At 34.8% G+C, this 15336-nt stretch overlaps 1 protein-coding gene across 13 annotated transcripts in view; it reads left to right on the top strand.

The window, feature by feature from the left end:
- The window catches only part of PDE1A (phosphodiesterase 1A), a 323372-nt gene that overhangs the window by 198084 nt on the left and 109952 nt on the right, over nucleotides 1-15336 (top strand). For all 13 annotated transcript variants that reach the window (XR_012072711.1, XR_012072712.1, XR_012072710.1 and 10 more), the window contains one exon: nucleotides 12351-12464. Coding sequence is in view for 3 of the 13 variants with exons in the window: in XM_072961261.1 (XP_072817362.1) it covers nucleotides 12351-12464 (114 nt within the window). In the remaining 10 variants the exon portion in view is untranslated. The remainder of the gene's footprint in view (nucleotides 1-12350; nucleotides 12465-15336) is intronic.

Genomic DNA, 15336 nt, shown 5'->3' with positions numbered 1-15336 from the left:
TCACAGGGGACATGGATTTGACATATCTGTAGTGCAGTGGATTGATTGACATTAAATACACTGTAATTAAGGGTGGCACTTGCCAGCCCTTCACTGTAACCTCGTCATAGCAGGGATTCAAAAGAGTTGGATAAGGACCTTTGCTGATTTTGTGACCTATTCCAAGTGAAGAGCTTTCTGATAGTGTTTCACACGGCTTTATTATCTCACACGGCCATCTAATTTCACCTGAAACATCTACTGAAACTCTGTAGCAGTGCCTTTCAATACAAATGGGGCTGCATTTACCTTGGTCAAGTTGGAGGAATTTGCAGAAAAGCACCTAATGAGTGAGGTGTCACCGTAGCATCCAACAACTCTCTAATAAGAAAATACAGACCACTGAGAATTCCCTGAAAATAAGTTATGGGAAAAACTGGCCTAGGGCAGTTTTCTTATTGTCTAGCATGTCATTTCATACTTAAAATCAGAAATCTGTCTTGCCTTATTTGCTCAATTAGGAGCAGATAAGGACTTAGAAGCAAAAATATGTTGAGAATTCTGTCTGTGGCTGTGTAGTGAGACTATGGTTGGCTTCTGGGACTGGATCAGCGCTTGGTCTGTATTTTCAATAACCAAAAATGCACATGGGTGAGCATAGCACCACCACTGAATGGATCTGCTAGGAAGGTGCAGCTTCCCACAAGAGTTGCTATTTGGAGCATCTCTTCTATGGACAATTTTTGTTGATTTTTCAACTACATTCTACGAACTTATGAGAGCCATGTCTTCATTAGTTCTGAAAGAAAGAAAAGAAGCAGAGAAAAGGGAAGGGAAGAGAGAGAGGAAATATTTCCTGGTTATTATACTTATCTTTCCTCTCTGAATTTAGCTGCATTTTTATTGTTATGCATGTTGAGGGTATTGGAGTAAATTGTACAAAATTTTGTATTACTTTTGTTAAAATACACTTTTCATAAAGGTAAAATCATGTCATGCAAATACAAATTAAACATGTGCCAAAATTTTGCTTATATCATTAATAATGAAGGAATCAGTAAGAATTTACAACTGATTGAAAAAGCATTTAAGAAGCTAGATGTATCTAGGTGATGTTCTCATAAGACTGCTGAGTTAGATGCATAACTGGATAATGTCTAACATTAGGTTGTCTATTCCACCAAATAAGGAGTTTTTTCATTTCTACTGGACAAAAATCTACAAGTACAATGAACAAATAGCTTCACTAAATCTGGATCCTTTAATCAATATAAAACTGAACTAAATACATTCCTCTAGATAACCCTTCATTAGATTTGCCCCATTATGACAGAAAAGACATGCCACCCACCTTTCTGCCTATTTCCAAACCTCAGAAATGACTTTTTCTAAAATTGAAGTATAGTGAATTTACAGAAAAGGTTTTTGACACTTTCTGGTTACTGTGTATTAGGATTCATGACCCTGATCCAAGGGTTTTGCCCTTGGATCTATTCCTTGCTGTATCCCTACTCTGCTCTGTATTAATACAGCTGAATTTTGCAGCCTTCTACATCAACTGGCATCTGTCTGGATTTGGCCAAAGGCAGACACTGTCAGGAGATAGCAGGATAGGTGAGGAGAAAGAGAAAAGCCAGGGTGTTTCTCCCTCACTCTCTGCTCCTAGGAAAACTTCGCTGCATCAGCTGTGTGTCTTCTGTGGTTCCAGATGCCCTCCTGGACAAACCCACTGGTGCTCCTTTCCTCTGAAGAAACCCCCAAACCTGCTAGGACCTGGGGATCCCACCTCTTTCCCTTGATCCTCCCAAATTCCTGCAGTTTGCTTATTAGAGAGATCTACACTATTCTCCCGGTTGTCTTACCGTCTTCCATCATCCCAGTAATCAATTTCAAGAATTAAATTCTCAATTTTAAATGTTCACGGTTGTTATGTTTTCCTAGTTTGAATTTGACTAATTTGTTAGGGAGTGTTTTATTTATTTTTTATTCCTATTGTTTAGCTATACTAAATTTGGGACTCAGTAGTTTATATATGAGTGATGATGCACTCTCAAAACTGCTTCTGTCAATGCCAAAATGGCATTCCTCAGATCTCATAAGGTGAGAATTATTTCCAACAATCTTGAGAGACCATGTATATAAAAGTTACATTTCCATGGAGGCAAGGAAAATTCTGCAAAATCAAATACGAATTTTTGCTGTCCAATTTTAGTGGTGTCTTGAAATCCAGAATATTCATATACATATGGAGAGAGAGAGAGATTAGGAGGGAAGGAGAGTGGTAAAAAGAGTGTTAGGGAAGGGAAAGGGGGAAGGGAGACAGAAGGAGGGAGAGCGAGAGCGAGAGAGAGAATTATTCAAATTAGGCTAAAATAATTTTTTTCTAATACAACAACCTTCGCAGTAAAAGCCATCTTCTCAATCCATTCACTTGAAGTCAGTTTGGTCACTTATTATGTCACCAATTACATCCCAGCAGAAGGATTTCTCTTTCAAGCGACTCTTCTTTAATTGATCCCAATTTTCCTCTCTCAGTGTCCAGAGTAACGGGAGGACTTCTCTACTTCCCTGCTCTCTGATAGGAGTTTGATAGCACTTGCCATGGAAATATTTCTGCTTATTAGATTTTCTTTTGTTTATGATTTATTGTAATTGGAAAAATTCCATGTTGACTTTTCTTTCCATAGTTTTATATTTTTGTATGCATATTTCTTTAAAGATCTATTTTAGTATGATTTTCCTTCTCTGCTACATTCTGTTGGTACAAGCACTGCATTAATTAAGAGTAAATGTCCCAAGCCCACTTTTAAACATTCCTTTGTTATTTTTGGTGGAACTGGTGCTCAAGTTGCTTTACTCCACCAATACAGAAATAGACTTTGCTACTTTCCAGCCCCTTATTGCTTCAGGAGCCACCCAGACACATAGTGCTCCTCTCACGCCCAACCTCTTGTCTACTCACTTTAATTCTTTCTAAACCACATTCTAATTTGACTTTTGTAGCACTGCCCAACATACTTTACCCTGTTCTCTGATTTTGCAAAAAAATAATAATAATAATAATAATAAATTCAGCCATCATAGTTCACTCTACTCTCATATTTTATACTATTTCTCCATGTGTCCTTTTCTCTTTTTCACATATATATTTCCTCTTCTGTGTCTATCTCAAATCTGAAACAAAGTGCCTGTTTTCAGTCAGTTTAGTCCATGAGCCTAGAACATGTAATGAAGAGGTGCATATTTAATTATGTGTAATTTTTTTTTCCTTTGGCTTCATTGTGTGTCTAAAAGAGGCTAGAACGACTGGAATTCAACATAACCATCAACTCATGGTTGGAATATCTGGTATCCTTTTAGTCTTTCTTTGCTTCCAATTCAAGATGAATTTTGACACCTTGTTATTTTTAAGTCATTTAAATTTGCCATGGTCAGTGATTCCAAAACTACCAAATAAAGGACCTGACTTCTATGTCACTTGTCTTATGAGCAATTTATTGAACATTCTACTTTAATAGGGGATTATGCCATAAAAATTCTTTTTTTATTATCAAAAAACTTCAGTTTCCCAGAAGTAAATAATCTCAATGGCTTAGTTCATTTTAATTCTTTGTTCTTTAGCATACTTCCAAATAATATGCTTTTTTACTCTTTTTTGATTTATTAATTTCAGACTTTACCAATTGGCATCTGTAATAATAGAGGAAATATCTCTCATATATTAATTTCACCAACTTCCCTACCTTCATCTTCTCAAAATAGTTGTACCTTATTTTGTTTTTGTCATTACTGTTTTCATAGAAGTGTGATTTGTAAATACTATTCATTCGTCAATCAAATAGCATAAATCAAATGACTTTTCTATGTTGTATAGTTTTTTTCTTTCTCCTGGATTTCATAATCATTGTATTTTTCATGTATATTTTTTAATTTTATGCTCAACTGATCTGTAAAAACAAAGTTCCAAATATCCTATCAGCTCCATTGTTCATCAGTTCCATTTTTTCCCCTAGAGACTTCCCTCCAACTTCATTTCCTCTATACTCCCAAGTCAATCTAGACTAGTTAATTCCTAGGATGGGCACACATCTCTTCTTTGGAGGCTTCCCTTCTTTACTTATCTGTATTAAAATTTCTGCTATGTTTTTGGTTTGATCAAACACATCTCCCAGTGGCTTCCTGAAATAGAAGGCATGGAAAATCAAATTTTTACACTTATTGAATATCTTAAAATATCTTTATTCTTTTTTCAAACTTGATTGAGATTTTGGTTGAGTACAGAATTGTAGTGACCCCAGGACCAGCTACATAATGTACAGGACTCAGTGCAAAATGAAAATGTGGGGTTTCTTGTTCAAAAATTATTAGGAATTTCAGGCTGGTGACAGCAGAGCACTAAACCAAAGATGGGGTTCCTTCTAAGAACTTCGAAGGTCCTATGTGAGTAACAGGGTGCATGTCCATGAAATTGACCCTGGTGGGCCCTTTTAAAATGGAGATTTTTCATTCTAGAAAGTTGGCTTTTCCTTTGAGAGTTCTCTCCATTCCCAATGTCTAGAATTTTATTTAACTAGATATCAGCTTTCTTAGACTGGCCCTCTAATTTTCTATTATTATTCAGTTATCCATTTTGCTATCTTTGTGTCCACTTTATGTGATATTGACTTTATCCTCTACCCCTTTTGTTGACATTTTTATGTAAATCATCAGTGTTAATTTCCAAGAGCTCTTTCCATTTATTCTGTTTTTTAAAAGTAGCATCATGTTCTTGGTTCATGGATGAATCTCTTCCCTTGCTTTTCTAAGTTTTCTTTAATTTAAGTATAGTTGATTTGCAATGTTGTATTAGTCTCAGATTTATTATATAGTAATTCAATATTGTATAGATTATACACCATTTAAAGTTATTATAATTTTTATTTTCTCTGTACTGTATGTACAGTATATTCTTGTATTTTATTTACTTTATACCTAGTGGTTTGTATCTCTTAATCCCCCTTCTTCTGTCTAGTAACCAGTAGTTTGTTCTCTGTATCTATGAGTCTGTTTCTGTTTTATTATATTCATTCATTGTCTTATTTTTTAGATTCCACATATAGATGAAAACACAGTGTCCTTCTCTGTCCAGTTTATTTCACTGAACATAATGCCCTTCAGGTTCATCCATGTTGTTGTTGCAGATGATAAAATTTCATTCCTTTTTATGGCTGAGTAATATTCTACGGCATATGTATATCATATCTTCTTTATCCATTCATCTTTTGTTGGGCATTTAGGTTACTTCCATATATTGACTATTGTAAACAATGCTGCTATGAACAGAGGTTCATATATCTTTTCGAATTAGTGTTTTCATTTTCTTCTAATAAATACCCAGGAGTGGAATTGTTGGATTATACAGCAGTCCTATTTTTAATTTTTTGAGGAAATTCTATATTGTTTTCCATAATGGCTGAACCAATTTACATTCCCATCAACAGTGAACTAGAGTTCCCTTTTTTTCCACATCCTCATCAACATTTATTATTTGTTGTCTTTTTGATAATAGCCATTCTGACAGGTGTGAGGTGATACCTCGTTGTGGTCAGGTTTGCTTTTTTTTTTTAATGTTTTCCTTTGGTCTCTGTATTGTTTCTGTTTCCTCTAAGTTTCTTTATTTTGTTTAGATATGTCTATGTCTTTCATGTTTGAGATTTTCCTTTTTGCTTACTTACTGGCCACAGGCCATCAATATTAAAGAGTGTGGCTTTGAAAAGTGATCAGAATCTCTTTGTCACAGGTGGGGTTTGTCACCTGCTAGACTTCACCAAAGGGTGAGGAATTATGAACTGTTTGTGCCCAAAATTTTATTTCTCTGGGGCTTTTCAGTCATGCCTTCACTGAATCCCCCAATCTCTATTCTGTAAATACATGGGAGAAAGGAACTTGTGGTATCATCACTCAGCGTGCTGACTTTTATTTAATCCTCCTATTTTCAATCTGGCAATCCTGCCTCCTTTCAAGGCTGCTATAGCAAAGGATAGTGTCCAGCTACCTGGGGTAGAGAAAGGAATGTGAAAACTCTAAAAATTTTCACTCTTTTGTTTTGAGCCTAAAGACAGATCCTTAAATTATAAGATCTTTGGTGTCCCTACCTCCTGAGCTTCTCTGTGGTTCTGTGGGGATTGCCTCCCATCTCTTAGTAATCACCCTTTGAAAGCTCTTTGGATTGTTTCTCTTTCTTAGTATCAGCTGACTCAGTTACTATATCTCACTACTTAATTTTTCCAAAAATGTGTTGTAAGCTTTTCTCTGCTATATGATCTTCTGTTTTGTTCTTTCTCCTTGTAGTTATTTTACCTTTTCAGTCTGGTTATGTTATGTTAATGACATTTCAGGAGTGAACAGTGATAAATGCATTTTTTTAACCCATCAGACCTAAGTGAAAACCACAAATCTCCTCTTGTCTATTTCTTTTCTTTAAATTTAAAAATTATACCACACATTCTGTGACCCAGCTAGCATTAGCCATCCTCCATAAACACTCCTTTCCAGAGTCAGGCTCCTCTCATGTGAAATTGACAATTCAGGTCTCGTGGCTCTCGTGTTTCCTATGAAGCAGCTGATCCTCAGCATTTTGTGCAGTTTTCATGCGCAGAGCTCACTCTAATGCTGACCGCTACAGAAAACTGCAAATAGCTCTTCATTCAGCGTGTTGCTCCTCTCCACAAATATCAGAAAAAAGGTAAATGTGAATTCAAGGAGCTCTTCTGACTCGAAAGCCTTACAGTCTTTCCGACATCCCCCATAGGATTGTGCTGAAAGTCTCTGGTATGGAGGAATGGCATTGTAGGTACAAGTTAGGCAAAAAAGATGGCACAGCTGAAATGGGCAATTTAAGGAGCAGTTAATAAAAGGAGTATTTATAGTAGGTAGACGAGTGTAGGAAACTACCAGGATAATGTAACACCTCTGGGCTAATAGCATGGGGCTCCCAGGATGTGTTGCACCTTGAAAGGAAGAGAGAAAGAGAGGTGCTGAGAAAAAACTGTCGAGAGGGCTGTCTGGTAAATGACTTCCTGTGGAGGTGACACTCCAGGGAGAAGAAGAATAACACACCGCCTTCACTGCTCCCTTCCTCCTATCTCCTGCTGATGCCGATTTGAAATCAGAAGCCTGATGTAGTATCTGCATTCTCTCCCTCAGGGTAAAGAGCAGAGGAGAGCCCAGGCGAGTGGCTCTGGATGGACAAGTGAAAGATATTTAACTCAGAGGGACCACCTGAGCTCAGTGCTAAATGTGTGTTTTCCAAGGTCCAAGAGAATGACATAAAATGTAAAACTGTTCTTCAGTGGGTCTGCTATGTGTACACCCTATTCCTAACCTTTCTTCCCTGGTTTAAATAAATACTAGTAGGTGAAGGTCACTACTTTTTCTTCATCAGAACACATAGATTTAAATGTATATATATAATACATAAAAATATTTCCTCTCTGAAACAATGTTATGAATAAATATATTTATATACTTTATAAATATATTTGAATGTATTATGTATTCATGTACTTAAATAGATATTTAATCACATATTTATTTAAGTATGTAATGTTTTTTGGAAGGGGGAATTATGCAATGCCCATTTCTGTAATAAAAGGTATACTCTAGAAGTAAAGTGATAGTTAACCTAAATTGTGATTTTAGGAGAAGAGAGAAAATAATTATATATTTCTTTGTACTAAAAACATACTTCTCCATTGTATATTCTCCACTTCAGTGGGATTGTTTTGCTTCTTTAAACATAGAATGTAAATGTATTTTAAAAGACAATAATATTTGCCATACAATTATTTCCATTGTTTCAATGATACCATTTGTTTTGGAAATTATTTATTCTATAAAATAAAGGTATCAAGGAGCTTTCAATTATATTTGCCTATGTAAAAAAAAAGTATCTTAAAAAGATTTTAAACCTTTCTTCTTAGATTAAGATGAGGATTTAATTTCCTAAGCATTGACCTGCAAAGTAAACAAAACCATTTCATTATTTAATGGCTTCTTATCATTTTTATCATGTTCAAATTATAGGCAAGTAGGACTTACTGAAAATGATGTTGTGGCTTTTTGTTCTGACAGTCCCTATTTGTGTGTTTTTGTGCACTCCTGTGTATGGCCATATTTTAATGTCAGTTTTAACATCTGCTATAGATATTACTTTAGATTTACCTCTTCTGCTTCTTGTTTTTTAAACATTTTTTATTGATTTATAATCATTTTACAATATTGTGTCAAATTCCAGTGTAGAGCATAATTTTTCAGTTGCACATGAACATATGTATATTCATTGTCACATTTTTTTCTCTGTTAACTACCATAACATCTTGTGTGTATTTCCCTGTGCTATACAGTATAATCTTGTTTATCTATTCTACAATTTTGAAATCCCATCTATCCCTTCCCACCCTCCGCCCCCTTGGCAACCACAAGTTTGTATTCTATGTCTATGAGTCTGTTTCTGTTTTGTATTTATGCTTTGTTTGTTTGTTTTTGTTTTTGTTTTTCTTTAGATTCCACATATGAGCGATCTCATATGGTATTTTTCTTTCTCTTTCTGAATTACTTCACTTAGAATGACATTCTCTAGGAGCATCCATGTTGCTGCAAATGGCATTATGTTGTCGGTTTTTATGGCTGAGTAGTATTCCATTGTATAAATATACCACCTCTTCTTTATCCAGTCATCCATTGATGGACATTTAGGCTGTCTCCAAGTCTTGGCTATTGTAAATAGTGCTGCTGTGAACATTGGGGTGCAGGTGTCATCCTGAAGTAGGGTTCCTTCTGGATATATGCCCAGGAATGGGATCCCTGGGTCATACGGTAAGTCTATTCCTAGTCTTTTGAGGAATCTCCACACTGTTTTCCACAGTGGCTGCACCAAACTGCATTCCCACCAGCAGTGTAGGAGGGTTCCCCTTTCTCCACAGCCTCTCCAGCATTTGTCATTTGTGGATTTTTGAATGACGGCCATTCTGACTGGTGTGAGGTGATACCTCATTGCAGTTTTGATTTGCATTTCTCTGATAATTAGTGATATTGAGCATTTTTTTCACATGCCCATCGATCATTTGCATGTCTTCCTTGGAGAATTGCTTGTTTAGGTCTTTTGCCCATTTTTGGATTGGGTTGTTTGTTTGTTTCTTATTAAGTCGTATGAACTGCTTATATATTCTGGAGATCAAGCCTTTGTCGGTTTCATCTGCAAAAATTTTCTCCCATTCCATAGGTTGTCTTTCTGTTTTACTTATGGTTTCCTTTGCTCTGCAGAAGCTTGTAAGTTTCATTAGGTCCCATTTGTTTATTCTTGCTTTTATTTCTATTGCTTGAGTAGACTGTTTTAGGAGAACATTTTTGAGATGTATGTCAGATAATGTTTTGCCTATATTTTCTTCTAGGAGGTTTATTGTATGTTGTCTTATGTTTAAGTCTTTGATCCATTTTGAGTTTATTTTTGTGTATGGTGTAAGGGAGTGTTCTAGCTTCATTGCTTTACATGCTGCTGTCCAGTTTTCCCAACACCACTTGCTGAAGATACTGTCTTTATTCCATTGTATATTCTTGCCTCCTTTGTCGAATGGCATTCTTAACACCATATCCTTCTCACTTTTGTATTTCAGTTAGGTCAAAAATGGGGACATTGATAGGAACATGATTATCAATTTTCTTTTAAATTTAAATTATTAATGTATATACCATTCATGCTCTGTAACATTAGAGATATCCTGGGAATTTTTAGCTTGGAATTAATGAAGACATGAATAGACACACAGGATTTTTCAGTATGAGAATATTCTTAGTTATGTAGGTGGTCCTCTTGCAAGATAGGATCATGCAGTGGTATCTTAGAAAGTAAACAGAGTATATGAAGTAAAGATTATGAAAACTACATCATTTTATATTGAGTATTTTTTCATTTGGAAGCTGGCAGTTCTATATTTGGATTAAAAAAATAATCATTTTCTACAGCTCAGTACTCTTTGTTCAAAGGTAGAAATTGTTTTTCTTCTGCAACTGTTTGATTAAATCACAGAGCCAATCAATTATTTTCAAAGATGGTGTTTCTATTTTCATTTCTGTCTTCTTTCAAGTGTTCTGTTCATTAGATGCTGAGGAAGTCCCTCCAAAAAGCTAAGAACATCAAAGAGTGTTCAGTACATAATATTCAGGCTGATTTTTAAAGTCTTATGAATTATCAAAGATTAGCATCATTCTCTTTGGAGAGAGATCATTAACAGTTTAATGCTGCTTTAGATTTTGTTTAATGTCTTTGATAGTATATATTAAATTTTTAAATATTTTAATTAAACTGATGAAAAACAGATATGTAACAGAAGCATCTATTTAACATATATCCTTTTTAATCTCAAATTATTGATTACATATTTCATTTTGTAATTTACAATTTGGTAAGTGTGGACATATGTATACATCTATGAAGCCATTACTACAATCAAGAAAATTAACGTTTTCATTACCCTCAAAATTTCCTTGAGCTCCTTTGTAATTTCCTTCCTCTCCTCATTCCCAGCCTCTGGATCTGCTTCCTGCCACTGCAAGAATAGCTTGCATTTTCTAAAATTTTATATAAATGGAATCATATAGCATGCACACGTCTTACTTCATTCAGCATAATTATTTGAGATTCACTCATGTCATTGTGTGTATCAATTGTGTGTTCCTTTTATTGCTGAGTGGAACTTCTTTGGGTGGATATGCCCATTTGTTTTTCCATTTACTTGTGGATAAACACATTTGGGTTGTTCCCAGTTTGGAGCTATTACACATAAAGATGCTATGAATATTGATGTAGAAGTCTTTTTAAGGACATATGTTTATTTTTCTTTCCACCAAAGAATAGAATGGTTGAGTCATATGGTAGATACATGTTTAACTTTTTAAGAAACTGTTTTCCAGAGTGATTGTACCTACTTACATTCCCAGCAGCAGTGTATGAGAGTTTAAATTGCTCTATATATTTGCCAATATTTGGTATGATCAGTTATTTTAATTTTAGTCATTCTAATAGCTGTTTGATTATATCTTATTATTATTTTGCTTCAGCTGTAGTTTTCAGTATATAGAGCTTGCACATATTTTGTCAGATTTTCTCCTATATTTTCTTCTAGTTTATAGTTTGAAGATACACATTTAGATCTGTGATGCATGTATGGATCAAAGTTTCTTTTACACATAGAAACTTCTGTTGATACAGTACTATTTGTTGTAAAATCTATCCTTTTTTTCTTTAAATTATCTTTGCAACTTTTTCCAAAATAAATTGTCTATATATTTGTTGGTCTGTTTTTATTTTTTTAATTCTTATTTTTTATTGAAGTTTAGTCGATTTACAATGTTGGTTTCAGTTTATATCGATTCAGTTTTATATATATATATATATATTCAGAATATATATATATATTCAGAATATATATATATATATATTCAGATTCTTTTCCATTACAGCTCATTCTTAGACTTTATATTCTGTTCCACTGATCTATTGAACTATTTTGGTGCTAATAATACACTATATTATGCCATTTATAAACTGTACTGATTACTGTAGCTTTAAAATAAGTCTTGAAGTAGGGTAAATCCCCTAACTTTGTTCTTTTTGCTAAGTTTGTTTTGACTGTTCTAGCTCCTTGATTCTGTATGAATTTTGGAATCCACACATGCTTTAAAATTTCTCAAACAGTTGTTACACATCATCCTATGGGCAAAAACAAGAGAAAGTATTTTACAGGTTTGCCTCAGATGAAAAACCATTGCAGTAAAAACACTAAGCATACATACATATATTTTTTCTCATCTTAATTATATTTTCTCAGATTTTTTCCTTTTATGTTTGTTTTTATTGCTATACACAGTGAATAATTGCTATAATAGTAATCAAAAGAGTATCCTTTACCACAACATTGTAAAATGATTATAAATCAATAAAAAATGTTAAAAAAAGAGTATCCTTTAAATATTCTCTTAGTGCCAATTCTGAGGAAACAAAACAGCCATACAATACATTCTAGTGTTAGGAATAGTTTTATGAAAACATCTATATTGTTTTGACTTTTCAGAAAAATTGTCCTTGAAATATGGTATCTAAACTGGCAACCTACAGACCTAATATTATTGAGAGGTGAATATAATTTCTGCTTGTTGTTTAAGAGACAAAGACTGATCTTGATTATACCCAAAATACCTGAAAATATTTCTATGACCTGCAAAGATAAATTGAAAATATAACTCAATGTGTATATTTAATAGCAAGCTAATTTCCATATAGTTATAATAAATCTTTTTATTTTTCTCTCTGTTTTGGCCATTTTTTGAAATAGACTAAGATGCTTGGTGAAGCAGCTGGAAAAAGGTGATGTTAATGTTGTAGACTTAAAGAAGAATATTGAATATGCAGCATCTGTGTTGGAAGCAGTTTATATCGATGAAACAAGGTAAGTTTTAACCTCCTCTCCCTTTTAAATTTTTTGGCTCTATCCATTTTTTTCCCGTCTTTTTTTTTTTTTAACCCTCCTTTCATATCTTAGTCATGAAATCAAAATCAAAATCTTATTAAAACTTAAAATGTTCTTTGTGCAGCCATGTAAGGACTATGATCCTTTCTTTAACAAATATATATTTTAATCCAAATGCTTGAATATCACAAATACTCAATCCATGAAGTCATAAAATAAACACATTGAAGTCTCCTCTCCCCCTACTCTCATTGTCCTTAGGCTCAGATTTTTAAATAGAGACAGATAAATGTAGGCTTATACATATTTTCACTGATATAAGAATTTTCCTATTACCTCAAGATTTCAGAGTTCCTTCTGAGCAAATGGGTGTCACATGCCCACAGAGTCTCATGAGATGTGTCTGTCAGACCCTCTGTGCAGAGCTTGCTAAGGGGCAGTCCCAAATGTGTATTTGTGTATTTGATTATCACCTAAACCTCATCACCAGCCTCATAACTAGCGGAGCTGTAAGGAGATTAGAAAATGGGAATTTTTTTGAAGAGAGTTGTTAGCCCAGTACTGTGGCTCTCAGCCAGATGATTTGCTCTCCACGGGTCACTGGGCAATTTCTGGAGACTTTCTCGGTTTGGTTGATGGAGACATGCTACTGTTATATAGTGGGTAGAAGCCAGGGATGCTGTGAAACATCTTACAATGCACAGGAAAATCCCCCGCAACAAAGAGTTATCCATCCCGAAATGTCAATAGTATGGAGTTTAAGAAATCCTGGCCTAAAGGGAGAGCTGTGTATTTTCTCTTTCCTCTCTAAGGGAATTCTTACCCCTGACCTCAAGTCATGGGAGGGGTCCTGAGGACCCTAGAGCTAACAGAAGACTCAAGGCAGCATGATGTGACAGCTCTTGGGGATCTGACCAGGGTCTGTTGGAGTCCAGAGAGTGCTGAGACTAGTTCCTGACTCTCATCTCAGGAAAGATAAAGGTGGCAGACTGATTCAGAGGTAAGAGGAACCCTGTGGAGAGAGAGTCATGCACTTCTGGAGTTTAGCACAAATAAGTACTGAGTTTTTTCAAAGTCAGCAGACAGGTGGAATAGAGGTCTTTCAAAGGGATTGACCAAAGAATATTGACTTCAGAGGGTGAAAAACAGGCTTCGGAGGGTAATTATTGATATAGAAGCCAGGGTAGAAATCGTGAAAATTCAGCTCAAATATCAGCGAACATACAATGTTCAAGATGCCCTCTTAGTGTAGTGAGCTGTCTCTGAAGGGTGCATAAAAGCTCCCTAAGAGGGAAAAAATAAACAACTAGCATCTGGGCATTTGTCACAGAGGTGACAACAAACCCACCAATCTTGTTAAGACCCTTTGACTGTTATTTCCTGCCTCCCTCAACACACAGTGCTGAACAACGAGAAGCAGCAGAGTGAGTGGGACAGAGTGGGACAGGGGCCGGAATGTGGAACGTGAAGACATCCATCGTTCCCTTCTCTTCTACAGGGTCCCTGCCTGGGGCAGGCCTGAGCATGGGGCAGGAGAGAAATGTTGTCTGGTGTGAGATTGAAGTTTTTATATATTAATGTGTAGAGGAATTACACACAGTAATGTTATTTAATAGGTAATAAATTAAAATATGATTCAAAAATCTAAAAAAAGGTAAAAAGGTACCTTATGAATGTCTTGCCTCCACCTGTTCCCAAGTCTACTTAAATTCCCCAGCTCATAAATTTATGTATATTTTCAGTAATTAAGTACAAATTTTTAATTTCATATTTTTCCCTCTGCCTTTCATGGAAGGTAACATTTTTCTTTTTTTTTTTTCTTCTTTTTAATTGAAGTATAGTCAGCTTACAGTGTCAGTTTCTGGTGTGGACTATGTTTTTTGATCATGATTTTTTTTATTGAAGTACAGTCAGTTACAGTGTGTCAATTTCTCATGTACAGCACAATGTCCCAGGCATGCATATACATATATTCATTTTTATATTCTTTTTCATTAAAGGGTACTACAAGATATTGAATGTAGTTCCCTGTGCTATAAGAAGAAATTTTTTTAATCTATTTTCATATATAGTGGCTAACATTTGCATATCTCAACCCCCAAATTTATCCCTTCCCATCCCTTTCCCCCAGTAACCATAAGATTGTTTACTATGTCTGCAAGTCTGTTTCTTTTTTGTAGATGAGTTCATTAGTGTCCTCTTTTTTTTTTTGGTCAGATTCCACATATGAGTGGTATCATATGGTATTTTTCTTTCTCTTTCTGGCTTAGTTCACTTAGAATGATGATCTCTAGGTCCATCCATGTTGCTGCAAAGCATGACATTATTGTATTCTTTTTTATAGCTGAAGAGACTTCTTTCATTTTGATTTGTTTTCCCCTAAACAAAGAAACTTGGAGTTCTTCCTATATCACGTACTGAACTTTTAGATTTCAGACGATGGGAATTTTCACTAGTAACTGACAGAAAAGGGTGTGATGAGGACCATGATGCATAGGTGATTTTCTTGTCCCCAGAACAGAACTCCTCTGCTAAAGCATGGTGTGGAGTCATAAACTAAGACAAAAATAAGTATACTTTTAGAATGACTTTTGGTTAACTTTCACTGAATGTGTATAAATATATATGATCCTTCTATGAGAACAGACAAAGTGTAAATCAAAAAAAATCAGATATTGTTCCTATAATTTCTTTGCCTTCAATTTTTTGTTCCTTATTGTTCACAATTTGTTGAACTTAACATACTTAGATTTCTTCAATCTGCCCTGGACACTTAATTTTTTATATTTATATAGAAATTAAGAACTTTCACTTTTAATAATTATTTGGAGATTTACACTATTCATCTTGT

Source organism: Vicugna pacos, chromosome 5, assembly GCF_048564905.1.
Source record: "Vicugna pacos chromosome 5, VicPac4, whole genome shotgun sequence".
Classification (NCBI taxonomy): domain Eukaryota; kingdom Metazoa; phylum Chordata; class Mammalia; order Artiodactyla; family Camelidae; genus Vicugna; species Vicugna pacos.
Note: the sequence above shows the minus strand (reverse complement) of the source record. Positions and strands in the feature narration are given on the sequence as shown.